General features: G+C 48.2%; 1 protein-coding gene and 1 long non-coding RNA gene across 2 annotated transcripts in view; one reads left to right on the plus strand and one right to left on the minus strand.

Moving 5' to 3' along the window:
• ANK1 (ankyrin 1) overlaps positions 1–22683 on the plus strand; it is a 159237-nt gene extending 136554 nt beyond the window's left edge. The window contains 10 exon segments of the mRNA XM_063311095.1: positions 664–783; positions 2337–2421; positions 4354–4434; positions 5705–5836; positions 8014–8160; positions 12601–13156; positions 14338–14608; positions 16547–16630; positions 21732–21811; positions 21813–22683. Of these exon segments, the coding sequence (XP_063167165.1) occupies positions 664–783; positions 2337–2421; positions 4354–4434; positions 5705–5836; positions 8014–8160; positions 12601–13156; positions 14338–14608; positions 16547–16630; positions 21732–21811; positions 21813–21903 (1647 nt within the window). The 3' untranslated portion in view covers positions 21904–22683.
• LOC134502655 (uncharacterized) lies at positions 19442–26770 on the minus strand. Its single transcript, XR_010068472.1, has 2 exons — positions 25721–26770; positions 19442–19758 (listed from the first exon to the last, which is right to left on the minus strand). It is a non-coding gene; the product is annotated as an uncharacterized LOC134502655 (long non-coding RNA).
• Between the last annotated feature and the right edge of the window lie 1056 nt (positions 26771–27826).

Consider the following 27826-nt stretch of genomic DNA (forward strand, 5'->3'; position numbering starts at 1 on the left):
GCATCAAGCTCTTAACAGCAGCTTAGAACCAAGAAAGCTAGATTTTCACAGGATCTCGTTAGTCAGGTTTATTGGAAGGAAAACAGTAACAGAACCTTGGATACTAGGTATGTGTCCTTTAGTTCTCATTTATCAGGAAGTATGTTCAGGCAGGGCTTCCTTGATGCCTTTGATCCTCTTGCTAACTGTCTTGTGACTCAAATGATCAAGGTATCAGCTGACTTCAAAGTATCAAGATATCAAGTGACTCAAGGTATCCATTGATACCTGTTTAGAAAACACAGAAGTAATGTCCATCTGTTCTTGTTCCACAATATTTTTGGAAATGTCCTTTCCCATTCCCTGGCTCAGAAAATCCCATTACAACAGCTCCTTCCATCTCTGGATCCTTTGATTCTTTGAAGGATTACAAACCAGCTTTGGGCTGAAATGGATTTCCAGGAATTTATCTCCCACTTCCACAAAAGAAAGAAAAAAATTAACAAATAACTTGCTTTGTTTCTGAGTATCTTTCTGGCACTACCAAAAAGGAAGCAAAATTAAAAAGTCTGGGCTGATAGCGAGTCAAAGGAGGGTTGTGGAACATGGGTGATATTTGGATCTGCTTCCTGAATGAGGCTGAGACTGACTTTAATTTGTCCCCTCTTGTGTTCTGAAATGTAGCTGAGGGACAGTAGCCGAGAAGCCAGTGGCTCGTTGTCCTTCCTCCGCAAGCCCATGAAGTATGAAGAGCTTCAGCATGTGCTGTGCCACCTGAATGTCACCATGCCACCCTGCTCCAAGGTGAGTAAGTCCAGGTGGGCCACCACAGACCGTCTCTTGTCCTCTCCTGTCCACATTCCGTTGCTTTGGATAATATCCTGCTCTTTTGGGCTCACAGCAGAGCAGGCTGGAGAGTACCCTCAGGATTCAGTCCCATGGCAAGCTTGCAAGATGTAGTTCTCTGCGACACATCCAGGCTGTGCATATCTACAATCTTTAAAGGATTCCTGGATTCTAGTATCAAAACATCTGTGTTAGGACAGAAGGAAATAGCATTGAGGTAGAAAACGAAAGCAGTTGTTTGTTGTTTCCCCAAAATAATTTGTATTGTTCAAACTTTGACCAAAGCCAACAGGAATGTCAGGGATGAGGAGGCCAAAGGTCAAGATGGTCACTGTGGCTTGGGATCAAAGCTCCACCTTGACTTGTCTGATCCCTTCCTCATGGATGCTCCTGATGACAGACCCATGCAGAAACAAAATACTTAGATTAGTATGACGGTATATTGAAATGTGGAAATTTGCCACTAGATTAACACTTAATGCTGAGAATCCCTGTTCTGCAAATGGAAGGGCTAGATTTTCTGTGTCATGCATGATCTATTTTGTGTGAGTGAACCAAAACTTTGTAAGATACAGAAGATGGCATGCAGAACACCCGTACTCACATATACTGCTTGCCTGCTAGAAACCTTGCTCGGCTCCCTCATTCCAGCTTCTGAAACTGTATTGCCCACCAACTTTCATAAGGACTAGAAGCTAATAAAATAAAAACACATGCCAGCTGCTCCCTAGCCAAATGAATCTGTGAGGACAAGCATGCTCAGGAATGAAGGGTGGAGGGAAAGAAAAATGGAGTATTCTGGAGAAGGAGATGGCTGTCTGAAATGGTCCAAAAATATCAAGAGAGTGTAAAATTTAATTATTATTTGGGGCAGGTATGTGGAGAACTTACTATTGTAGGAAAATAAAGTGCTAGAGAATTCCAGAATATTCTGGTTCTCCTCTAGATCACAATGATTCAGTAGTTCTGAGGGTGATCCAGCTGTTTTCCAGGAATCACCTTTCTGAATAGAAAGCAGTTTGTGGTATTCTGGACATGGTCTGTCCTCAAAACAGGCCTCTGAAGCGCCATAGCTGGAACACCATGAACTACCTTTGTTTGGGGAGGTTTAACTTCTGGAAAATTGAGGGACGACCCCTGGAATGGGATTGATGGGCCTGGAGAAGAAATGGAACATTCCAGAGATCTCTGGACCATTCCTTCTAAGAATGGTAGGCGTTGCCTGTACCTGTTCCAGATCACCACCTGATGCCTGCAGTGAACTTCAGCATTCCTCAAGCAAGCCATGCCATACATTATGGAGCAAGGAGGCAAAGGAATGCTACAGATATCTCCCAAATAAATGTTCTGAGTTTGGACTTAGATCCTTGGTCATGAGATATCCCAAGCTGGTAGCAGAGATGGGAGAGTGTTTGGGTTTTGAGTGTCCCAGCTCAGGGAGTATTTGTATGGTGGTTGCTCCTCCCCACTTTGATGCTGAAAAATCACAAACTTTCCCTTGTTGTCCCCAGACTTCTGGCAGTGAAGAGCGAAGGAGGACATTGACACCACTTGCGCTGCGAGAGAGATACAGCCTGCTCAGTGACAGCACCCTGGGTAAGGGGACAAGGCCCCAGCAATGCAGGCTGAGCAGAGCATAGAACCCTCTTCATCTTTGCTGAACCCTTAGCATTTAGTTGAGTCAAGTGAGGTTGCCAATTTGAGCGTTTGGAAGCTGGAAAGCATAGCACAATGCATGATGTGCCACAGGTGATGGGTGATGTCAATAGGAAGGTAGATATTTTCCCTGCAATGGTTCCCTCTATTCCGAACAGCCAAAGTCTCCAGTGAAAAGGTCCAGCAGGTTTGTTTGTTTGTTTGTTTATATTTTATTTATATTTCAACTTTCTATCACCACCCATCTCTCCCGAAAAGAGGACTCTGGGAGATTTGCCAACGTTTTCCTTAATGTGCTTGCTATCCACAACAGGGAGTTAGAATGTGCCTTGCCATGAAAAGTTCCTGGATTGTTCTATCCCAGGGTGCCCAGTCTGTGATTTGCAGGGGAATGGCAGATGGTTGGCAGCACAGCGCTCTCTGCCCTTCATCTTTGTTTTTTGAAGAGGAGTCTGTTGAAATAGTTGGGGATTGCACTTTAAGAAACAAAGAAGGCCCTGTGCATCTGAGCTTCACTGCCCCGCTGGCGAAGGATCTCTTCAATAAAATAGCGTGGTCAGATGCTTTTAAATTTATTTTTAGAAAAAAAAAATTGCAAAATGTGCACACATGGAAACACAAAAACTATTCAAGGAACAATATGAAAACCACATTGAATCATTTGTTTGTTTTATTTCAGTCATAGACCAGCATAAAACTAATAAGTGACACTCTAAAATCGAAATAAAATTTAAAAAAAATATTGATAGAATAAAATAAGATAAAAATAAAATTATTAACGTAAAATTACAAAGTATAGGAATTACAACCTGGGAAAAACCTATAAAATGATAATCAATTTTACAATCAATAATCAGAATGCTATAGTTAACTAGAGAGCCAGCTTGGGGGAGTGGTGAAGGCATCAGGCTAGAAATGGGGAGACCCTGAGTTCTAGTCCTGCCTTAGGCACGAAGCCAGCTGGGGGATCTTGGGCCAGCCACTCTTTCTCAGCCCTAGGAAGGAGGCAATGGCAAACCACTTCTGAAAATCTTGCCAAGAAAACTGCAGGGGCTTGTCCAGGCAGTCTCTGAGAATTGGACACAATTAAACGGATTAAAAAAAATTAACTAAAGTATCTTTTTTTTTTTTAGTGCTAGGATTTGTAAAACACTACGAGAATGTAAAGCTATGCTAACTTATATTGAATCTAATACTTGCTGAAGCCCTGCTAGGGTTTGTTGGGAGTATGACCATTACGATCCAACCAACTACAACAAAGAAATGGCAAATCAAAAATAAAATAAAATATGGGACACAACTTCCATTTTTAAACCTCTTTATCATGACAGTTTTTCTGATCGTAAAGATTACATGCCATATCTCCCGAGAAAGGTTCTGTTTCATAATGGGAGTGTAGAATAATTCTACTCCGCTGGTTCCTTTTCAAAAGCCAGCAAGGCAAAAGACAGATGATCACGTGGACAAGAAGATTCCCCTCCCCTTTTTATTTCTGTTTTATTTGCTGGCTGAAGGCCGTAATAAATAAAACTGAGCTGAACTGAACTGACAAGAAGGTTCTGTCTTCTCAGTTTGCGAACCTGAGATAATTTCTCTTCCAGAAACAAATGTACAAGGACAGACTCAGTGTAAACAGGGTTTTCTCTATTTTTTTAAAAGAGAAATCCCCCAACTGATTAATGCTGCTTCTCCATCTCCTTCCCCATTGAGGTCAATAGCCTAGGCCAATTCTGGCTGGGGAATTCTGGGCGTTGAAGTCCACGCGTCTTAAAGTTGCCAAGGTTGAGAAACACTGGCCCAGGAGCTGAAAAAAATTCCAGCAGGAGCTGAGGGCAGAGATTACTGAGTTTGCCTCTGCTCCTCTCCTTTCAGGACCCCTTAACAGCACAGAGAAAGAGCGGACCAACATGAAGTTGGCAGTTGTTGCAGAACACTTGGGCCTCAGTTGGGCTGGTAAGTATCAATGAACTAGGGGTAAGGAGGGGACCCAGCCATGGCAGACTTGAAGCACAGGGTTGGGGGGATTGTTGGTCAAGCTGACCATCTCACTCAATTCAGTCTAATCGCCCACTGAAGTTTGGACCATGGAGGAAGAACATTGTGGTTCTGAGATTGGATGGAGCATAATAAACTACCCATGCTTGACTTCTGGGGTCTTCTTAGTCCCCACGGGAAGTCAAGATGTGCAATCTCAGCTTCCATAATCAACAAGTTACATCAGAGGTGGGCAGCCTGTAGTCCTAAGGCTGCATGAGGCCCCTGGGTCCCCTTTTGTTGGCCCACTGTCAACTAGGCTAGGTCAAGAAACAAACAGGGATTCCAGAAATGGTACTTTAGGGTATCTTAACAGACTCTTGAAAGCCTGTTCACGTTCTTCTCTGTCCTATCTTATGCTAAACAAAATCAAGGTGAAGTTACTTTGAGTTTTTTTCTCACACTTCTATCTCTGAAGTCTGTAATCTCTTGTCCAATTCCCTTCTTTGCTGGCTCCTTCCTTCCTTCTTCCCTTAATGGCCTTTTCATATCTTCCCTGAGGTCAGCTCTACATTCTTTTACACCCAATCTCTGTTTATGAATACTGATAATTGAATGTCAGGTTAAGGTGGGAAACATGAGAACTGTACTGTAAGCCCTAAAAGAGACTTGCTGTCATCAAAAAACGAAAACCCTGTCCTATCCACATGTGATGTACCTCTGTCTGCTTTGTTCCCCCTGGCCTTCCACTGAAGGTCCCGACCAGGTATCTCAGGAGCCAGGTCAATGGAGCAATCCCATTTTGCCTCTGTATCAACATACAGTTTAATCCTATCTCCCACCTCAAGTTTGGCTTTTTTGATTTAGGGCCACTTGAATGGAGATTGGGAGCAATGCAGGCTGGTTACAATGTCCTGATTCCATCCTTACCTGATGATTGAGGTGGTTCATATATTGTCAGCCTTCCCAGGTAGACCAGACAGGAAACATGACTGGATAAGCTAATTCTACTTTATTGTAAAGCTATATTAACAGAATCTTGCAAGTCTGAAAGTACAGTCCTCCCCCGCGTCTTCTTTTCCACCTGAGAAACTAGGGAGGGTCCCTTCTGAGTCTCTTGCTCCACCCACTATCTAGCTGTGGGCTATGCCCTCTCTTATCTGACCATTCCCTAGGCAGCATCTCTTTGCCCCATCTCCCAAGGACTTTCCCACATACCATTACATATATTCTCCCCAACTCCCTGCAGAGCTGGCCCGGGAACTTCAATTTGGAGTGGATGACATCAACAGAATCCGAGTTGAGAATCCCAACTCCCTCCTGGAGCAGAGCACAGCCCTGTTGAATCTTTGGACCAGCCGTGGTGGCCAGAGTGCCGACAGTGAGTATTAGCGATAATGTTGGAAACGGGGGCTTCATCTTTTGCATATCAGAGAGACGCTTTAGATTCTCTCCAAGGATTTTTAAAAATCAGCTCATGATATCAACAGTCTTTGGGTTACATCCTGCACAACAATGAAAGGATGCAGTTGGCACTTTCACGTCAAATTAATGCAACATAGAATCTGCCTCTTGCCATCCTGGACATCCCTCAGTGATGGGAATTGAGTTAAGATAGTGCAGAGTTGGGAAAGGCTGACAGACTTGTTGAGAGTCCTCTCAAGTTTCCACTGGCCTATTTTTTGTCCCATTTATGAATATGAGCAACCAAAAACAACCTTGCTGTTGGCACTCTACCACAGCCTTTCTCAGCCTTTTGACCCTGGAGGAACCCTTGAAATATTTTCCAGGCTTCAGGGAACCCCTGCGCTTTCAGGCTCAAGTGTAGGCCAGAAGTCACAAGATGATTATATTCTTTTCATGGGTAGGCCTATATAGATGCATTAACAGCATTCTTAAACTGAAAATAAAGAATGAAACTTATCTGTGAAGTTGCCCGAATTTGAAATAATTTTTTAAATAATTCATGATCCCCCAGGGAACCCCTAGTGACTTCTTGCAGAACCCTGGAGTTCCACAGAATCCTGGTTGAGAAACCCCGCTCTTCCATACCAAAAAATAGTGAAGATGGCTGCAAGGCCCATTGCCGATATTTTAGTCAATTAATGGAGCACCCATTCCTCACTTGCTTCTTTGCCCAAGGCTATATCCTGTCCCTTACTTTACAAAACTAGCAGGTGTTCAAAGCTAGGGGCAAACTAAGATGATAAGGACTGTAGAAAGATATGTGGATCATAAGAAATGAAATCGAGGTTCCCTTCTTTTTCATTCTTTTTTCTTCTTTGCATGTTTAACCACCCAGAGTCCCCCGATGGGAGGAGATGGGCGGGGATAAAACAAACAAACCAATAAATCAATAGATATTTAGAAGACAGTGACTATTCTTATTAAAGGACTGAATAAAAGATGTAATTAGGTTATTTTTTTTGTTAGTTTAGCTGGCAGACAGGAGTAAATTATGATGAAGAAGGATAATGTTCATTAGTTTATTAGGTGTAAAATTATGTTGAAGGGTTTCTGTTTTTTTAATGTTTCTGAACTGGGAGGGAAAATTTGTTTTAGAAGGGAATGTTATACTGGGAATTGAAACATTTCATAGAAATAATGTTTATTATAGTTTAAATTGGAGTAAGAGATTGATAATGATTCATGTACGGTAAATCTTTGCTATGGAAAGTCAGAAGTCACTGTGTAGTCAGGTAGGGGTTTTTTTTTGGTACTTTCACAGCTTTTTAGTTTTCTTTTTCTTTGTAGGCTCCTTTGTTTCATCCTTTTTCGTTTTTATCTATATGTTGAAAAAAATAAAGTTTTTTTTTTAAAGGACTGAATAGAATCAAATTATGGACGTTTGAGTTGGTGTTTCGCTGTGGTTCAGGCAAGCTTCCCTTGGCTTTGCATCTGGCACTGACTTCCTCTTCTTAACTATTGTTTCTTATTACTGATTAGCCATTAGGCCACAGCAAAGTGCAGAATATAAAACACAGAACATTAATAAGACTGCATATAAAAACAGAATAAAAGAAACACAATGACTGAATGAGACCACAGCCACCTGGATTTTATTATATTTGGTAGCTTTGTGAATTTGTTTTATAGTGTATTTTGTATTGGAATTTTATTATATATTTATTGTTTTATATTGTAAACTGCCCAGGGTCCCTCCGGTCGGAGGAGATGGGCGGTGACAAATTCAATAGATAAATAAATAGAACAAATTAAATAAGGAAAAGAATTAAAAAATGCAAATCTTATTTCTGTATTACCCCTACAGTTTACCCCAATCAGACTCACATATGCAGATCTCAACCGAACTGCTTCGTTCAAGTAAAGGGCTGCATTATATGTAATTTTTGGATTCTGACCGCACGTGAAATACATTGTCTTAATATAAGGATCCCAGTAGGTTGTTCGTCTAATGTGTGGTCCTAGATACTGATCTCTCTCTGTCTTACACAGTTGACATTCAGATAATGTGTGTGTTACGCCTTTTATCTCTGGAGCGCTGCAAATACAAGAACGACTCCCCTGTTCTTAACATGTTCTTCCCTGTTCCTGCAGTGGAGAGCCTTTATACGGCCCTGCGCAACATTGGCCGTAGCGAAATTATTAACACGCTGGAGGGCTCCGTGCGACAGAGCCGCAGCCTGAAAGGTGACAAGCGCTACCGGCACAGAGACTATTCTGGGTCCCCCTCCCAGATAAATGGTGAGTCCCAGACCTGCTCTATCGTACCAGCTTCAGGTCTCTCCCGGCTGCCTCCTCCCTGTCCTTCCCTCTCTGGATCTCCGCTGTTCTTTTGGCTGGTGCGAAGGCCCTTGAGATCCACTCGTCCGTTGGCTGTTGGCTGTTGATTCTCCCTTTTGTCAGCTGCAACTCTTTTGGTAGCCTCGTCCAGAACTGACTGTTAGTGGGCTCACACATGGGGAGAGCCAAGGTGCCCACAAAATCTGAAGTATGGTTGGGCACAGCAGTGTGGTTGAGCCTCTTGCGTGAAAGGAGTCAGGAACTGGAAGAGCGGGCTGTAGCTAAGTGGGGGTGGAAGGGCTGGTTGGCTAGACGAGTCCTGGAGACTTGGTGCCAAACTAGATGCAAAGATCCTCCTGCAATTACCAATTGCACGACCATTTAAGAAACAAATAATGGATGCCAGACAGAGGAGCAGTTATACTGACCATCAGGAGGCAGCGTGTGACTGGGCTCATCCTGATTAGGAATCATCCGATGTGCATAGCCAGATCTTATTCTATGGGGTTCAACTCCTCTATCTCTTTTCCTTAGCGCTTAAGCGAAAATAGGCTAGATAGACACTTCTCATAGACAGGACCAGAGACTCTGGCATCAAAACAAGCTGGCTGGCCAGGAGTTTTGAGAGGGGGTGGGGTGCCAGTCCTCCTGGGCTTAAAAAATAGGTGGACGTTGCTCTCCGAGGGATTTGAGTGGCTCACCCAGCTTCAGAACAGAGCTTGTAAATCCTTGCGATGTTCTGTCAATAGCTGTGGGACCCTGAAGGTCTGCTGGTGATGAACCACTGAGAGGGATCCGGCCTTGGAGAGCTGATGCAAGCAGCGAGTGCTAGGCATGGTTGAGGGGCTACTCAGGAGCCGGGCTGGAGGGCTGGAGGGCTGGAGGGCTGGAGTTGCGATCCGGCCTCCAGTAACTTTCACAAGTGAAGGTGGGGATCAGGCTGCGACTTAGTGGGTGCTGGAGACCCAGCGCAGCCTGCAGGGCTCTGATGCGATCGAGAGGGGTGCCCACAGCTTCTCTCCCGCACCATCATTCTTCCTCTGCCGCCCTCCTCCTTCCTCCCCAGTACGATCTGCGCTCTTCCACTGTCTCTCCTGCCAGAGGGGGGCGGGTTGTTCCAAGCTGGCTGGTCGGGGGTGCCTGGCCTGGCACCGCTGGCTTCATCCTGGTCTCTCTCCCTTCGTCCTCGTCCTCCTCTTCTTCTACAACCTGTCTCCACTGTCTCGATCTGTCTTTTTCTCTCCCGTGCAATCTGAGCCATCCAAGAGCTGTCGCTTCGCTGACCAGTGCATGCTTTGCCCAGCTTGACCTGGCAAGGCCTTTCCGTGCAGCCCCAGCACAATCTCCCCTTAGCACGTTCCTGCTAGCCCTCCCCTTGCCCCCCCCCTCCGCTGCTTTCCTTCCTTGCCTTGCAGCTGCTTACAGTGAATGCTTGAGCTTACCTGGACAGGCCAAGTCTGGCTGCAGTTGGGCAGCTCTGTTTCCTGGCTGCATGGAACAATCGTCACACTCACACTGAATCCTTGGGAGAAGGGACGTGCAAGTTCTTTGGCTTCCCTGCATTTACCAGATGTCAGCCCTTTGAGGTAGGCCAGGTCAAGGAACAGGCATGGCAGGGATTTCAGGAATGCTGTTTATTATTGTAGGCTGATAACAGAATCTTGAAAACCTGTGCAGAATTTCTCTCTGCAACATCTTGTACAGGTAGTCCTCGACTTATGACCACAATTGGGACCGGAATTTCCATTGTAAGTTGTTGCGGTCCTAAGTTGAATCACCATGTGACCAACCCAATTTTATGACCATTTTTACGGCAGTTGTTAAGCAAATCACCATGGTCATTAAGCAAATCCAACTTCCCCAATGGGCACTTTTTGCCAGAAAATGGCAAAAAACGTTGCAAAACACAGACATGTGACCGCAGGATGCTGCAACTGGTTGTAAATGCGAGCTGGTTGCCAAGCTCGCTCATGTGATTGCGTGGGGATGGTGTGATGTTTTATGACACTCGGAAGTGCCGTAAAGGCCATAAAGCACCCATTCTGAGGCTGTCATAACTTTGGACCGTTGTTAAACAAACAGTCGTAAGTCGAGGACTACCTATACCAAGCAAAATCAAGGTAAAGTTATTTTGAGTTTTTTTCTCACACTTTCCTCCTACTCAGGACTACATAACCTTTTCTGAAAGTCCTCCCATAATAATTTGCTCGTTCCTTCCCCTTTCCCAAGGCTGGAGCTACCTTCCTTTGTACCACTTCCCCTTCCCCTTATTTTTGGTTGAAATAGTGCCATGATTGGACAGGGCAGTTGTAGAGAAGCTTTCTCCAATGCCCTCTGGATGGTCCTATAATTTTCTGCTAGGGTGCATCATAGCCCTTTTGGCTATGGAAATGGTTGGCCCAGCAATTCTACAAGTTGGAGGTAGTTGCTTTGGACGTTTTATAAATGAGACCCCAAGAGCTTACCGTTGCAATTCTGATAGAAGGAGCCAAATAAAAGAAAGGAGAGTGAGAACACAGCAAGCAATGAATTGAGAGCAATTCATCCAGGCTTGTTCCTGGTTTAGGAGGTATCCAAGTGACGTGATCGGCATCCCCAACATCCCCTTTTGTAGACTCACATCAACCTTCTTGGCCAGAATGCAGCCATTAATTGTGATAGGTGGAGGTGTGTCTTGCCCATCACTGGATGTTTCCTGCTAGTCATAATCCAGAACACTTAGGAGACTTTTGTTTCTGTTGTACATATCACAAGCAATCAGTTGTTGGGGCAGCTCATGGCTGTAACCCAGCAGGTGCATCTGAAAAAGGTAAATGCCAAGCGGCTGATGTCTTCCCTCTCCTGCCTTATCTGTCCTAGGTCAGCAGCCTTTTTGGATAATAGCATGGCATACATACAGGTAGTCCTCGCTTAACAACCATTAATTTAGTGGTGGTTTGGACTTAACGACAGTGCTGAAAATCTGACTTATGACTGGAACTCACACTTATGACATTCCAGCGTCACTGTGGTTACATGATCATGATTTGGGCCCTTGGCAACCGGTTCACATTTATGACCATCGCAGCATCCCATGGTCATGTGATCTCCATTTTCGACCTTTCCAGGCAGCTTCTGGCAAGCAAAATCAATGGAGAACTGCATGATTCCCTTAACGACCACATGGTTCGCTTAACGCCATGGTGATTCGCTTAACAACCACCACAAAAATGTCATAAAATCAGGTCGGATTTGCTTAATGACCATTTCACTTAGTAATTGAAATTCCAATTCCCAATTGTGGTTGTTAAGTGAGGACTACCTGTACACTTAGAGCAGTGTACCTCAACCTCATCAACTTTAAGGCTCCTTGGAAAAGAAGCAATTGCCCAGTTTTAAGATGTTACCCACCTTTCATGGGTGCCAGGTCCACAAATGTTTCTGAGAAAGGTGAGGTTCTTTTTTTTTCAGTAGACCTCCCCTCCTCCTTTTTTGTAAGGCAGGAAAGAATAGCTTGAATTCCCCTGCCCTTCCCCCCCTCCACAAGTCTTTAATAACAAAAAGAAAAATTAAATATATCGCAGCAAGCATGTCAGGTTCAAAAGCTACCTTTCAGAGAAGTTATTTTATTTTCATGCATTTTCACCATAAAAAATATGATGAAATGCTATGCCTTGGATTGTTATCTTATTAAAAACAGAAAGGAACTTCTCAAAGGTAAGGCTTAGACATCCATGTTAATTCTTGTTGCAACAGAGTTGGGAATGCAGAGAGAAAGGTATTTCTGCATTTCAAATTACCTTTAGCACGAATGAAGACATTTGTACAGAGGAAGCAAGAGAAGGACGAGAGGCATCCGCGGGATCTGAGCACTGAAAGGACCCAGGAGCAATTTCCCCCTTTTTTATTTCTTCCCACTTCCAAACTTGACTGGATTCCCCAAGAAACAAGGGCAAAGCGCTTTGATTTTTGCCTTAATGGGGACCTCTGTGCAGAGCCAACTTCCCCAACTCTTCCCCCACTCCCAATGTGTAGGCTTCATCCCAGAATTCTCAGCCTGCAAGGCCCCTCCTGAGCATTCTGGGCATTGAAGTCCACCCAACTCAGATTGGGAAAGTTTCATGCTAGAGTTAAAGTTAGTATGAGACCCACCTTGCATCGCTGGTTCCCATCTGAAAGCAGGTGAACTCTGATGGACAGCAAGCGCTCCTCCCCTCTCCTGCTTTCCCCTGGGGCAGGTTTATTCTGCTCACCCAGGTGGCTCCGTGCTCCTGTGTCCCAGAAGTGCTAATCAAGCTGGTTGGGGTGGAGACCCCTTGGTGCGCACAGCAGGCTCCATACCCCAGAGGGACAGGCCTGCGTATCCTGTCCCCACCCCCCCGATCAGTGTGTCAGTCTGTCGTCCTCTGTCTGCCTACGCAGGTTATGCTTCGCTGCAGGACGAGCTCCTGTCCCCCGCCTCCATGCACTACGCTCTGCCTTCCCCGCTGTGTGCTGACCAATACTGGAATGAGGTGGCCATCCTGGAAGCCATCCCCATGGCTGCCAGCGAGCAGGATGCCCTCCTGGAGATGTCGGACATGCAGGTGTGGTCTTCGGGGCTGACGCCCTCGCTGGTGACTGCCGAAGACTCCTCCCTGGAGTGCAGCAAGGCTGAGGACTCGGACGCCACGAGTGAAGGGCGGTTCCCGGGGCAGCTCCTGGAGGACGTGCATGGCCCTGACCCTCTTGGCTCCATGGACCTGGTGGAGGACGACACAGTGGACTCAGACGCCATGAATGGCCTGATGGACATGCTAGAGCAGGAGGAAGGTCAGAGGTCAGAGGGGAGAAGGCCAGACGGTGAGCACTCGGGGGGCTGCTTGGGGAGTCAGGGTCCCCACTGTGACCTCTCTCTCATTCCAGGGCAGCAGAGAGTGCAGGTGGGCATCACGGAGTCGCCCACTGTTAGCCGGGTGATAGAGAAGGGCAAGGACAGGTAAGGCGATGCCCAGCTGACGGGGCAGGGGTTGGGGGACTCTAATGGCGGACTAGCCTGGGAAATTGAGAAGGCGTCCTGGACCAGTTCTGCCTTGTCCCCAAGGAAATGTCGTGTCCACGTCCGGCAAAAACAGACTTAGAAGGGGCACAAATTCTTCCATGTTTGTTGTGGGTGTTGAAAAGTACAGTTTCAAATTTCACTGCCGCCATTCCAAAACGATCAACGTAGAGCGCATATACCTGGGCTGTCTTCTCATTGATGGTTCTTTCCTGGTAGTGTTAACAGTTTGTGGTTTTAGGTGTTATTACTATTACCTTTTTCTCCTTAACTCAGAGGATGAGTTGCTTATAAAGAGTTAAGCATTTATTTAACAGTGAAGGTCCTGCAGGGTTGTGGTGGGGTATAAATGGAATGAATGAATGAACGAAACAGTAACGTGTTATGGGAAGATAATGTGGAATATGAATTATTTCTTCTTAAAGGTACAAAAGTCTGTGGTTCTTTAAATAAAATATCATTTTTTTACAAGAACCACCACCTTCCTCCCCTCCCCTCCCCTCCCCTGTCTCCTTCCTTCCTTCCTTCCCTTCCCCCCCCTCTATAATATCTGAGTTGCAGAAACAAAACCAGTTTCTCCATATCTTTAACGCCATACGGATTTTTCCTGTTCAGATGTCACAATTCTGTACTAATTGATTACTATCCTTACCTTTTCACCCTTTTTTGCCTGTCCAGCTCTTAACTGCCCTTCTCTTGGTACTTCTCACCTTTCTCTACCTTCTTTTTAGCTTTCTGCCCCACCTTCCTTATAACGAAGGTCCTACTTAACTCTTTCCTTATTTCAGTAGAATGCAAGAGATCTACCATTTTGTCCCACTGCCCGTTAAGTTAAGTTAGCACGCACCAAATTCAACTTCTGGGAGATTTTACTTGAGCTTCCGTTGCAGGGCGGTTGGGAGATGGAATGGGTGCCTTAAGCCTGGAAGCCGCTTCAGGTACCCATGTCACCCCTTAAAACTCCTGAAACCCACTCCTCAAATGGTCCCTGGCCCCACCAAATTTTGGAAACGTGCCATGAAAACGCCAGTCTAAACCTGGTGCTGTCCTCGAGCTCTGGATTTTGTGCTTTCTTGCCTTGGGAAACGAAAAACACGCCCTCTTTCTGTCCTTGACCCCAGGCCCGGCGAGTGGGTGGCTGAGGGCTCCTTCATCTCCAGCTTGTCTGACTTGGCCAAAGGGGTGTCCCTGAGCCCACCACTCCTGCGACAAGGGGCGCCTTACAAAGTGCGAGGCCAGGAGCGGGGCAGTCTGGAGCACATGCGGATGGACTCATCGGAAGAGCGGGAAAGCCCCCCGTTCCAGAGGGACTGGGGGCTCCGGCCTGAGAGGCAGCAAGGCTTAGCCAAGTGGCTGGAGGAGTCCGATAGCGGCTGCTTTGCACAAATGCAGGTAGGTGTGCAAAACTGTATCGTAGTGATTGGTTTCTGGTATGGGGTCTACCATACTGCCTCTCTTGACTTTCAGACTTGCAAGGTTAACCTTACAAGAAAGGTAGTGTTAGGACTCGTGGTTTGTGCTTCTTGTCTGGACTACCTCGAAGGGCTGCCATCGACCTTGCAAGTCTGAAAGCATTTCTCCCTCTTCTCCTTTTACCTTCTGGAAAACTAGGGAGGGTCCCTTCTGAGATGCTTCCCAGACCCCTTTTCCTTCTGTGTGCTGAGATACCTTTTGCATGACAGTTGTGCAGGCTGCGGCTCTTCCTTCTGTCTCCCAAGGTCATTCCCGCAGACCAGGGTTCCTCAACCTTGGCAACTCTAAGCTGTGCGGACTTCAACTCCCAGAATTCCCCAGCCAGCAAAGCAAAGCTGGCTGGGGAATTCTGGGAGTTGAAGTCCGCACAGCTTAGAGTTGCCAAGGTTGAGGAACCCTGCCACAGACCATTTGTTTGTTTGCATGTCTGCACGTGTTCTCGTGCAGGACAGAAATAAATCAATACATAAGCATTAACGCTGCTTGTTTGGGAAACGCAAGAAGCAAATGCTGCAGCAATGAAAACCTTTGCAAAACTTTAATCTCCGCATCAGTCTAGTCCCAGACCTCTGGTATTCTGCATAACCGCTTAATAAGGTTGCTTCTCATTTATCCTGCGATGGTAGTGTTGTCGATGTTGTTCCTGTTGTTGGCTTTCTGCAAGCCAGCCTACAGCCCCGTTTCGCTGGGAAACGGAGGGCATCAGCAAAACCTGCTTAATTTACTGGACAGCTGCACACCTGACAGTTAGCGTTGCTGAACCAGCAGATGGCGCTCTCCTCCCCTCCGGCCTTTGCTGAGGGAGGGAGGACCACCCTCCCAGCCCGACATCCCGTCACCACGAGGAGCTCCTGTGCTCTATTTATATCTGCCTGGCCAGCTCCTTGCTTGTTTCCTAATTGGGTAGCACCAGGGTCTCGCTCAGGGCAGAAATAGAGTCTCTCAGGGTGCCAGTTGCTGGGCTGGACTTAGACAGGTACCCCGAGCTGGTTTAAGGTTGGCCCAGCCTATTCCCAGCCGCTTGGCTCCATGCATTCACAGCAGCAGAGTGTTCCGCATCCAGATCCATGCCCCCCGCCCCCCATGAGCTGCGGCAGACCTGCTGCCTTTAGACGCCCCGCCAGGGCTTAAGCCTGGGTGACTTTGGTAAAGCCCCTCCTAGGTGGAGGGGGAGGGAGGCTTGGCCAAGCGCCTCCAAGCAGCTGCTCAGGGCCAGGCTGAAATTACAGCCGCCCCCCCACCATCTCCCACTTCCTAGTTCAGAGGGAGAGGCTGCTCCGGCCACCAGCCCAGAGGGTGCCCTCCGGCCATGAGAACGGGCAGGCGTTAGGCTCAGGGCAGCTGGGGTGTGACAGGCCGCCTGGCTCTCCTCCGGGATCATGTGGGGCTTCCTGACCCAGCTGCTCATCAGCTTAGTCCTCCTGGGCTTCTTTCTGGTCAGCTGCCAGAACCTCTTGCACATCGCCCAGGGCTCCGTCCACTTCGTGCTGAAGCACATTCACCAGGAGCTGGACAAGGAGCTTGGGGAGAGCGAAGGGCTGAGTGACGAGGAGGAGGTGGCTTCCACCCGTGTGGTGCGCAGGCGTGTCTTTGTCCAGGTAGCTGTGGGCTCGGTGGGCAGGTGTAGACGTTGGGCAGCGGGGCCCAAGCTGATGTGGGGTTCTGCTTCCGGGTGCCAGCCAAAGACACCAGAGGCCCACTGAGCTGGCCACCTGGCGAAAGAACAGTGTTGGACAGGGAATCTGGTGTTGCTCAGACTTCAGGGCGTAAGCGGAAGAGCCCAGCTGCGTACAGAGGAGGAGAGAGAGGAAAGGACGCCCTGTTCCCAGCAGATCTCTGCTTTTCCCTTTTTTCCAGGGTAACGAAATACTGGATGTTCCTGGGGAACAAGTGACCGAAGAGCAGTTCACTGATGAGCAAGGCAACATTATCACCAAGAAGGTGAGCCCATGGCAAGGAGGAGGCTGCCCCATGGCCCCTTAATAGCCACCTTCACACTGGCTACGGCCAGAGGTGTCCGTAAGATCTAACGCTTCCATCAAAATGACAAAGGCGGGGTTGCGCCATTGCATGGCAGGCTCTGCTTCTTTTGTGCTTTTATGCTTGTGACCTGTTTGGGTCATTTGCCCCCCTTGACCCCTACCTCTTGGGTGCCTCTGGTTACGCCTCCCAGCCCCAGGGCAGAGGACTCCAATGGCAAGACAACATGCTGCAGTCCCACAGCCAATTCTTCTCTCTGCTGCCAGACCTCCCACCCCACCCCAACTGCCCTGGAGGTCCCAGATAATGCTCCAGAAATTTGAGAGCAAAATGAGGGAATTTGGCAGTGTGGTTTTTCATCCTCGTTGGGTAAAAACGTCAAGCAAAATGTTTGTGGTTAAACCTTTGCTAGACAATGTATAGGCAAGCAACCCAGCCCTATAAATAAAACAAAAATTGTGGGTCATAAACTTTTACCTTCCCCCTGTTAGCTCCCTAGAGCAGGGTTTCTCAACCAGGGTTCCGCAAGAGGCCACTGGGGGTTCCCTGGGAGATCACAATTTATTTAAAAAATTATTTCAAATTCGGGCAACTCCACCTTAAAGAGGCAAGTTTCATGCTTTATTTTTAAGAACACTGTTAACACATAAATATAGGCCTACCCATGAAATAAATATAATAATTGTGTAACTTCTGGTCTACCTTTGAGCCTGAATGTTCAGGGGTTCCCCGAGGCCTGGAAAATATTTCAAAGGTTCCTTCAAGGTCAAAAGGTTGAGAAAGGCTGATCTAGGGAGCTATTGTTAAAAAAAAAAAGTGCAGTTCCTTTCTATATGTCAGCTCCACTAAGTAGACCAGAGCAGGAAATCACAAGAAGTGGAGTCCTTGGTGCTCTCTGGGCCTTGTTGTTTTCTGGCAGACATTTCGTTGCCGGACTAGGCAACATCTTCAGGTTCGCACTGAAGATGTTGCCTAGCCTGGCAATGAAACATCTGCAAGAAAACAACAAGGCTCAGAGAGCACCCAGGACTCCACAGTTCAACCCTGAGCTACAAATATTTGCTTCGATCGGAATCACAAAAAGGCTAAAATTTTTATTGAGATTGGCTGTAATAACAGCACCTTGCAAGTCTGATTGTGCTGGACCTCGTTCCCTTTCTTACACTCCAGTGAATTAGAGAGATGTCTGTCTCAACTGCTTCTGAATGTTATCTGGATGTTCTGGACTTAAAAAATGCTTCAGCCGTTTTGAAATTGGTTTTCTGCATCTCTCTCAAGGTCGTCTTCCTTACTCTTTACGCTAGAAAAAGGTTGTCCAATTCTGCCCTGGGAGGAGAGGTAGATCATCTGGGGAAAACATTCCTTCCAGGATATTTTCTGGCCATTCAGAACTTTTCTTAAGACGTGTTGGACTACACCAGGCTGGGAGAGATGGGCATTGTAGTCCAAAATATCTGGAGAGAAGCCTGGGTTGCCACAATGAGAATTTTGCCATTGTTGTTGTTGTTGTCAGTCATTCAGTCATGTCCGACTCTTCGTGACCCCATGGACCACAGCACGCCAGGCCTTCCTGTCCTTCACTGTCTCCCGGAGTTTACTCAAATTCATGTTCATTGCATCGGTGATGCTACCTCACCATCTCATCCTCTGCCGTCCCTTTCTCCTTTTGCCTTCAGTCTTTCCCGGCATCAGGGTCTTTTCCAGTGAGTCCTCTCTTCGCATTAGGTGGCCAAAGCTTTGAGCTTTGAGTATTTGAGCTTCAGCTCAATAAAAAAAATTTAAAAACTAGAATTTTGCCATGCTAAATGTATATGACTTGTTTTTTAGCTTTCTACCAATCCTGGATCTTTTCTAATCAGCCTGGGTTCATACAAAGCACTTAACCTGTTGAATTTTCTGAGTTTGCACAATCATTGAACCATTAACTTGCTGAAGAGAGGCAGTGGGCAGTTTGTGGTCCTGCAGATGTTGTTGTGTTACAGCTCCCAACATCCCTCCCTGTTGGTCAAGCTGGAGAGATAATAGGAGTTGGCCTTCAAGAACGGGAGAATCACAGGATGCCCAAGCCTGTTCTTGAAGGCTTCTCATGATAACCTCTTTCTCGTAAATCTTCCATGGATCATCTCTACCCATTATTCCATATTAAGTTCACAAAGGTCAGGTAAGAAATTAGTTTGTGGCTTTCCTGCGACGAGCAAGCAGAAGAAATCCGCATCGGAATTCATTCTTGTTCTTGTTCAGCTTCTGCATGTGTAGGGATACCAGATGAGGTACCTTGGTTCACTGTATAAAAAGTAGGGTGGCTCACTCCCTGGAGCCATTTGGAAATTGGTAGTGTGAGGAGATGTCCGTGTTGGGGAGGTCAGCTGGGAGCTGAAACGGTGAGCCAGGGGGTTCAGACAGCCCTTAAATTCACTTTTGCGCTTGCTGCCAGAACATCAAGTTTGTGCAACAAAAATATTTGGGGAGGATGTAAATATAGGAGGGTTTTCTTTTCTTTTTATCCGTTCAGTCGTGTCCAATTCTTGGAGACTGCCTGGACGAGTCCCTGCAGTTTTCTTGGAAAGGTTTTTCAGAAGGGGTTTGCCGTTGCCTCCTTCCCAGGGCTGAGAGAGAGGGACTGGCCCACGGTCACCCAGCTGGCTTCGTGCCCAAGGCGGGACAAGAACTCTCGATCTCCCGGTTTCTAGCCTGGAGCCCTAATCACGGCACCAAACTGGCTCTCGTAGGAGGGTTAAGTGAGCGCAAAAGAGAAAAAGAGAAATTCTAGTGTAAGTTGGACCACGCTGGGTTTGATATTCTTGTATTTCAGAGAGGTTTGATGTAGATTTGTTTCCCCTGATCAGCCCCCTTTCTCTCCCCCTCCAATCCTGCTGGACAGTGGGCAGCCTTTATCCTGATTCAGCTTCTGGATCAGCCCAGCTGGCCTTTTGCACCCAAAGACCCGTGGCGGGGGGGGGGGGGCAGAATTGGCCGGAGCTGAGCGAACCTGCTCCAATAGCAGCTGCAGGGGGGCAACGTGGGCTTGAGGCTTTCCTCCGGGTCCTAAAGTTAGCAGAGTTTCATCCAAAGCAGGAGCTTTGAAAAACCTGCAGAGGGCAGGGTGAATATATTGATTTAACATGTATTCCTTTAAAAGAATTATATGCTGCCCTTCCTGGAAAAAGTTCCCTCATCCCAAGGGGCTTGCCAGCCATCATGTTATTTTAGCCGAGCTGGTACCCTTCTCCTGAGGACTGATGGGAGTTGTAATCCTTCTGGGAGGGAACCAGGTTGGAGGAGGTCCTCTTCTCCCCTGAAATGCCGTCATGTGCCAAACACTTAATTGCTTTGTTGTGAGTAATTTTGAACTTGCTAGAGATTTGGAGGAGGCGGCCGAAGGGCTAGTGGCAAACAAACAACCATTCGTTTAGTGATGGTTCGGACTTACAACGGTGCTGAAAAAAATGACTTACAACTGGTCCTCACACTTATGACCGTTGCAGTGCCCCCACGGTCACATTATCACAATTTGGGTGCTTGGCAACTGGTTCGCATTTATGACCGTCACAGCATCCTGTGTTTATATTACTGCCATTTTCTACCTTCCCAGCTTATGGCAAGCAAAATCAATGGGGAGCTGCGTGATTCGCTTAACGACCACGTGGTTTGCTTAACACCTGCAGTGATTTGCTTAGCGACCACCACAAAAAAGGTTGTAGAATGGGGTCAGATTTGCTTAATGACCACTCTGCTTAGCAACCGAAATTCCAGGCCCAATTGTGGTAGTTAAGCGAGGACTATCTGTATGCCTAGCTCGAATCCTTGTTTGCTTTTCTGGATGGGCGTGTTGGGTGAAACCAACCTGTTTAGATTAGGCTTCAGAGTATTGTCTGAAAATGGCCTATTCCAATAACCAGTTCAGGGTATTCTGGAAGCAGAACCATTGGTTGGAGAAGGAGGAGCTTATTGTCCCATTGTCAAGGGAGAGCTTTACTCCTTGGCTCAGAGGACTCGCAATCTGAATAGCTGCGCAATGCAGTGGCTGATGTTACGATGCTGCCTGTACAGCCAAAGGTTTATTGCGTTCATTGGAGTTTATTCCCAGGCAAGCAAACACGGGATCTCAACCGAAACTCTTGAACTCGGAAGCCTCTGGCTCAGATCTTACCTTTCCCCTGGACTGAGAGTTTCCCCCTGAAAGGTAGAGATTGCAGTAATGGTTTTTTAAAAAAAATTCAAACAAAGCCCTCACCAAACTATGTGGGTCTGTTTTAGCCCATGGTTTAGCCTTCTCCAAGCTGAGCAACCTCCAGGTGAGTAGATTTCAGTTCCCAGAATTCCCGGTGGTGGCTCTGCCGGCAGAGAATTCTGGGAGTTGAAGTCAGAGGACTGGCAGGCACCCCGTGTGTGGAATGCATTTGCAAAATTTTAGAAAATGGGAACTATTTATTGACTGTTGTTATTAACTGTAAATATGGGAGGGGAAAGGAAGCGTGGCTGAAGGCTGGAAAAAGAAACAAGGGTAGAAGCAGAGGAAAGTGGATATTAAGAGTTGATTTGGATTAGAAACTAGAACTTAAGATTTCAGCCTTTGGAAGAAGAGATCAAGAGGCAACCTCTTTTAAGTCAGGGTGGGTGAGCCTTTTTTGGGGTGGGGTGGGGGCCATTCCTGAAGCCTCTCCGACCTGGCTACTGAATTTGGAGGCAAATCTCCAAGAATCAGCAGCGCCATTTCAGATAATTTTTACAGCTGTTTTAATACATTAAACCTTAGAAGAAGCTTAAAACTTTACAATAATGTTCTGATCTGACTTCCGCAAACAACTTTAAAAAAATTAGAGAAAGCTTGAAGGGAAAAAAAAAGAATTTCCATGTCTCAGCCAGATCCATTTTGTTCTTTGCGAGAGAAAAAAGAAAAAGAAAGCTGCAGCCCCTTCCTGGCCCGCAGGCCGTTCTCTGCCTTGTCTTAAAAAAACCAGAGAGGGGTTCCCAGCAGATGTAGGGCTGGATTTCTGGCAGGGGTATCCAGTGCCCTGCAATTCCCTGCTGCCCCCCTGGACGTCTCTCTTCCCTATTACAGATTATCCGGAAAGTGGTGCGGCGGCTGGACAGCGAAGACGGACGGCCACACAAAGAGGTGATGATTGTGAGACCCCTCCCGGCCTGGGGAGCTGGATGCTGAGGCTGGTTTTCAGAAATGGCTGGAGAGGATGAGCAGCCTTGAGCCTGCTTGGGACGGAGCAGCAGCCTAGCCCCCTTGCCCAGTCCAGATTCCCGGTTCACCCCGGTGCCCTCTGACCCCCTTCTCCTTGTGTCTCTCTGCCTCTTTCTCCACCTGTCTGTCTGTCGCCTGTGGGCTTGCTGGTGATGGGTTCCTCCCTCTCGCTGGTGCTCCCCAGGACGAGGATCAAGGGAGTGTCCCGAGATCGGAACTGCTTGGGGGCAGGATGGGGGCTCAGATAGTGAAACGTGCCAGCCTGAAAAGGGGGAAACAGTGATCCCGACCCTGCAGTGGCCTCTTTGGAGGTAAATCACCCCTTTGCTCTTAATCCTGGCAGGGATGGGGGGGGGCCGGGTTTAACCTAGGGATGCACAATGTGGGGAGGAGACCGGGGGCCCCATTAGCTTCCAGCGTTATGTAGGGCGGTCATGATAAAGCAAAGGCAAGTTGAATTCAAGTATAGAATCATGGAATCATAGAATCAATCATAGTATCATAGAATCATACGGTTGGAAAGGACCTGGGAGGTCTTCTCGTCCAACCCCCTGCCCAAGCCCAGGGCAGGAGTCCTCATACCATCTTGGACAAATGGTTGTCCAATCTTTTCTTGAAAACCTCCAGCGATGGAGCACCCACAACTCCAGGAGGCCAGCTGTTCCACTGCTTGATAGCTCTCACTGTCAGGAAATCCCTCCTTGTTTCCAGGTTGGATCTCCCTCTGATGAGCTTCCACCCATGGCTTCTTGCCCCATCCTCAGGTGCCATGGAAAACAAAGAATATGGAGTAGATTGCATTTACATTGAATGAAACTTCAAGATAAAAATATGGTTAATCTCCCAGCATATATTTAAATATTTTTCTCCTTCTGTCAGCCTCAAAGTTATGGTTGGCCTTTAGACATGGGAGGCCACCTACTCTGGAGAATAAGGAAACAGGCACTTTATTTATTTCCACTTTGCTTAGCCAGGAGACTGAATGGAAGTGTGGACTTCAGCTCCCAGAATTCTCCTGCAGGCAGGCTGATTGCTGAGAATTCTGGGAATAGAACTGGACCCAGCTGATAGACACCCAATTCTGCTCCTAGAATGATCAGCAATCAGCACACTGGTTGGAGAATTCTGGGAAACTGATGTCCATGCTTTTGGACAGTTTGGGAAAGTGGCTTATTCAAATTAACTTTTCGTTTTTTCCTCTCTCTCATGATTCAGGAAAGATCAATGCTAAGAGGAGCATATTAAAAGCCAAATATTTGGTCTTAATTGGAGTCAGTTTGGGGAGGGGGGATTTCTTCCTTTTTCCTTCAATCTGGTGCCACCCCCCCCCCCCCCAAGAATAAAAGTATTCTGTGCATTTTGGGGAAACAGAAATGTCAGTAAAGATGCAGGTGGTTCGTGCAGCTTTGTGCTCCTCAAAATTCAATTTGGTGGTGCACTTTTTAACACCCCCCCCTAAGTTTAAGGCTGAAATAGGTGCGCTAGCTCTGCGCTAGGCTTAACGTGCTTTTCTCTCCCCTTCCCTTGCAAACCTCAGCCAAACTTTTGTGTTTCACGCACACAGCTGCACTGCCAAACCGATCTAGAAATGGCGTTTTCCAAAGCCAGCCTGCTTCCAGCAACTCTGTGCCGGGTCTGATACTGCTATTCTGTCCTTGGTGTGTTGGGCAAAAGAATTGGCATTCCTGGAGTGTTCTTCTCTGGCTACAATCTGAAAGGGCTGGGGGGGTTCCTTCCTGCATTGTCCTCCTGCTTCTTGATGAGAAACTGGTCAGGCTAACTGCTCCCTTCCTGAAGAGCTCTTAATGGAGAAAGTGAGCTTCCTAGATTTGGTTAGGAATTCCCAGGGCCTTTTCGGGGCTTGGCGGTTTGCCTCTGTCTGTGCCGCATTGGGACCCTGGGCTACTCTCACTGCTGTTTCCAAAGGCTGGACTCATAAATTGGGGCTTGTCCTGAATGGAAGGGCTGGAAAGCAACTCCCCCTTTGGCTGCCTAATGCATGGACCTCGGTATCTGTGGGGACTGTCGGGGATACACGTCTCCTTTTGGCATTGCTGGCCTTTGACGGGGTTCATGCAGCACTGTAATCAGGCCAATTAAAAACCAAGTTGATGCATTTGTGCAGCGTGCCAGAGCATCCCTAAAGCCACTTTGGCTTGAGAGTTTTAGGGGGCTGATGTGTAGGGTGAACCCCGCCTGTTTAGTGATGTGGTTCTGATGCACCATGAACACCCAGAAAATGGGCTCCTGGTTTGAATGCAGCCTTCAACTGGCAATCTTTTTGGTCATGGGTGGTGGGAGTCCTGCTTGCAGCCCTTGTGGCCTGTCTTGGGGGCCTGGATAGGGATCTTAGGACGCCACCAGAATTTGTCGTAGTTGGACTCCATTTTGCGAAGGCTTAAGGTACTGACTGTGCTCAGATTCTGCAAGGAAAGGATCTGCCCCATTTGGTGAAAGAGGTGCCTCAAGCGTGCGGAAGGCACCATCAACCATCTCAACGCCCCAAATGCATAAAAAGGGAGAGAGTCCGAAAGGTCCAGCCCCACCCTCTTGGAGAGGTTTCTGGGGCCTGCAAATAGAGTGCGGGGGTAGGGGTGGTCTTGGCCATTTGCAAGGTTCGCACCCATGTGTATGGGAGGCAGCATTCTGGGAAAGCAGGGCCAGCCTTAAGGCCTCGAAACCCGAGAAGTTCAGGTTGCTTGAATTCTGCACCCGAGAACAGAGCTGCATTTTTGCAAATGCCTGGCAGCAGCAGACAGCCTTTCAGGAATTCCACAAGGCATGGCCAGGTTGTTTTTAAAAATAATACCTGCAGAGCTGCTGTATAAAGAGGAAGGGGCCAGGCTGCCCTTCCACCCAGGACGTCCTTCCATCATTCTGGCTGAGGCTGAGCCACAGGTAAAGGCAGAGATGCGTGGTCCCTATTTCCTTCCTAAGACACTTCGTCAGTCTTGCTAGACATGGCTTGGTTCCCCATGGAATTCCTTGGGAGGGGAGGGACCCAAGCAGGAAGCTCCCCCTTCCACTCCAGGGATGAAAAATAATTAACCTAGAATGTATCTTGGTCTTTTCCCACCATAGCTCAAGCCTGTTCTCCTAGTTGGAGCCTTTACAGGTAGTCCTCACTTAACAACAGTTTAGTGACGGTTCAGACTTACAACGGTCCTGAAAAAAGTGACTTACAACTGTTCCTCCCACTTACCAACATCGCTGCATCCCTTTAGTCACATGATCACGATTGGCAACTGGTTCCCATTTATGACCATTTACGACCATCGCAGTATCCCGTGGTCGTGTGATCGCTATTTTTGACCTTCCCAGCTGGCTTCTAGCGAGCAAAATCAGTGGGGAACCATGTGATTCACTTAACGACCACGTGGTTTGCTTAACGCCCACAGTGATTCGCTTAATGCCTGCCGCAAGAGTCATAAAATCAGGTTGGATTTGCTTATGACCACTTTGCTTAGCAACCGAAATTCCGGTCCCAATTGTGGTCGTTAAGCAAGGACTCCCTGTAGGTTTGCCTTCGATTCCATCCTGGTTGACCCACAACTTGATCTCATCTGGAGGGATGGCAGCAGTCAGCCAGCCAAGAAACACACCCAGTTTCAGCTCTGGTTTTATGGGGGTGCCTTTCCCCAAAGTATCCTGGGAATTGTACTTGGATGGAGGCTGGGTGTTTTCTCTGCCCTCCCTCCAAAGATACTGGTTTTCTGGGAATGGCTGAGGGAACTTCTCTGCAGGGCGTGCATGGTGCGCCCCTTATGAACGCCGGTACCAACCTGTCCTCTTCCTTCCTTCCTTCCTTCCTCCCTCCCTTCTCCAGGGCCTCACCTCGACACCCATCCACTAACCTCCACTCTCCTCGTTCCTCTCCACGTGGCCAGGCGAGTGGAGCGATGAGCTTCCAGAGACAGGGCTGTCTGTCTGCGACTCTTTAGGTTAATGGCATGATTTCCGTAAGAGACATAACTTTACCGTCTTAATCCGCATGACCGACCGACTGCCGACGCATGAGCTACCGTTCTTTCTCCTGACTTCAAAAGCTGGGGCCAGGACGATTCCCCAGGAGAAGGAGAAAAAGTTGCCATTGTGTGTGTGTGCGTGTGGCGGGGCCTTCTTTCCAAAGCCCCTTCTTGACACGGTGCCTTGGCCTCCTGGGGAAGGAGCAAGCTGGACGGAGATCATCTGCCATCCCACCCTCCCCGGCTCAGCCTTTGGGCTGGCTCTGCGCTCGGCCCTCCTCCATCCATCTTGAGCCCCAGAAGGCTTCTGTCCGAGCCCTGCTGGCCACTCCTCCCAGTTGTTCTTCCCAGGTTCGGATGGAAAGCTTGACTTGGATAGTTGCTGAGACCTCGCAAATAGGATACGGACAGAACCTTACTATGCAAACACCGACAGAGGCGTTCGGCAGAACTGTGTTGGCCCGATTCCTTGGAAACGTCCTCCGGCGGCCAGCCCTTTGGGAAAGAGAGGTGGGGAGAACGAGGAGGTCTTCGAATCAGAAAGTCTCCCGAGCTCCTCCCGGTCTCCTCCTAACCCATGCACACAAGCGTGCCCACCCCCGCCCACCCCACACACGCCGGGTGGTGGGTGGAGACGGGTGGGAAAGGAAGGCGAGGTAGAAGAAGGGCTAGTGCGTCAGCCTCTGCCGATACACACCACCGAGTGGGTGCGTTGCGGCACCTTCCCGCAATTGGGCCCTGGGCTTGAAGTGTGCAGCCACCCGTGCGCGCCGATGCTCGGCTCTACCCAGCACAATCTGTTGCTCAGGAGAAGGGCAGCATTGTTTCCTCACCTGTACTTCCATACAGGAGGACCCCAAGGGCCTCCTTACTCAGCACAGACGTGGCATCTGCCAACACTTCTTGGACCAGTCCTAGCTGGGGGGAACGGAATTGCTTCCCTCTGCCCCCCTCCCAGCAACTTCCATGGTCAGTCATGGTGCCGCCGCCGCCTCCTCCTCCTCCTCTTTTTTCCACCCCCCACAATCAGGATTGGCTGCCCCCAACGCTTGGGAACACCCATTCTCCACCCACTTCTCCAACAAGCTACACTCCTAGGATAACTGCCGTGAGCAATATGTGGGTCCTCGGACTCCTGCTTCCACCTTTGGAGACCCCCAAGTGATGCAGGTGCAGGGGTGCCGGCAGGGGATGGCCAAGGGGCTGCAGTTGATTGCACTGCCCCAGCCACCATCTTGGGTTTCTTTGCCATCCCCTGTGGCCACCCTGGCAGCGTGGCACGCTCCCCTGACCTCAGCACCACTCTCCCGGCCCCTGTCCGGGGAACTTGCCAGGCTGGCCACCTGCTGCTGCTGCTGCTGCTGCTGATTCCAGGTAGAACAAGCAAGGAGGGGAGGAAGTGCTGCGGGGGGGGGGGGGGGGGGGAGGGCAGTGAAAGTTGGAGGAAAGGCTGAAAGCCATGCCAGGCATCTCCCCAAAGGGAAGAACCGGCTCTATCCCAACGTGCAAGGAACAGGACGTCGAACTTCCTCTCCCCGTCACTTGACTCCCTGGTTCGCAGCCTGCATTGGCCCCTCCGCCCCACCAAATTGCTGACACGGCGTTGCCCTAGAATCCAGCGTGGGCCTCCCCCATGCTTTGGCCTCCTGTAGTGCGTAGAAAAAAAAACGAGCTGTGAACTGCGCCCCTCTCGCCTGCCTGCGGGGTGCTGCTTTGCCCGCTGATTGCTAGTAGGAGCTGTAAGGGAGGGTGATGCCTAGAGAATGCCGCCGTCTGCACTCTAGATGCTTTTTAGAAGTTTTGAAATTACTTTTACTTTCTTTTTTATTGTTATGGAAATCCGAGCCTTTTGGCTCCTCTTGTTTTCCCTCCACCCCCCTCTCCAATGTATAGAACATCCTCCCTTGTCCACCAGCTACCAGAATCCAAGTTAATAAATAAATCAACACACTCAATGTAGTCTCTGCTGCTGCTTTTTTCTTGCCTGGGTATATT

Source organism: Candoia aspera, chromosome 9 (genome assembly GCF_035149785.1).
Source record: "Candoia aspera isolate rCanAsp1 chromosome 9, rCanAsp1.hap2, whole genome shotgun sequence".
Lineage (NCBI taxonomy): Eukaryota > Metazoa > Chordata > Lepidosauria > Squamata > Boidae > Candoia > Candoia aspera.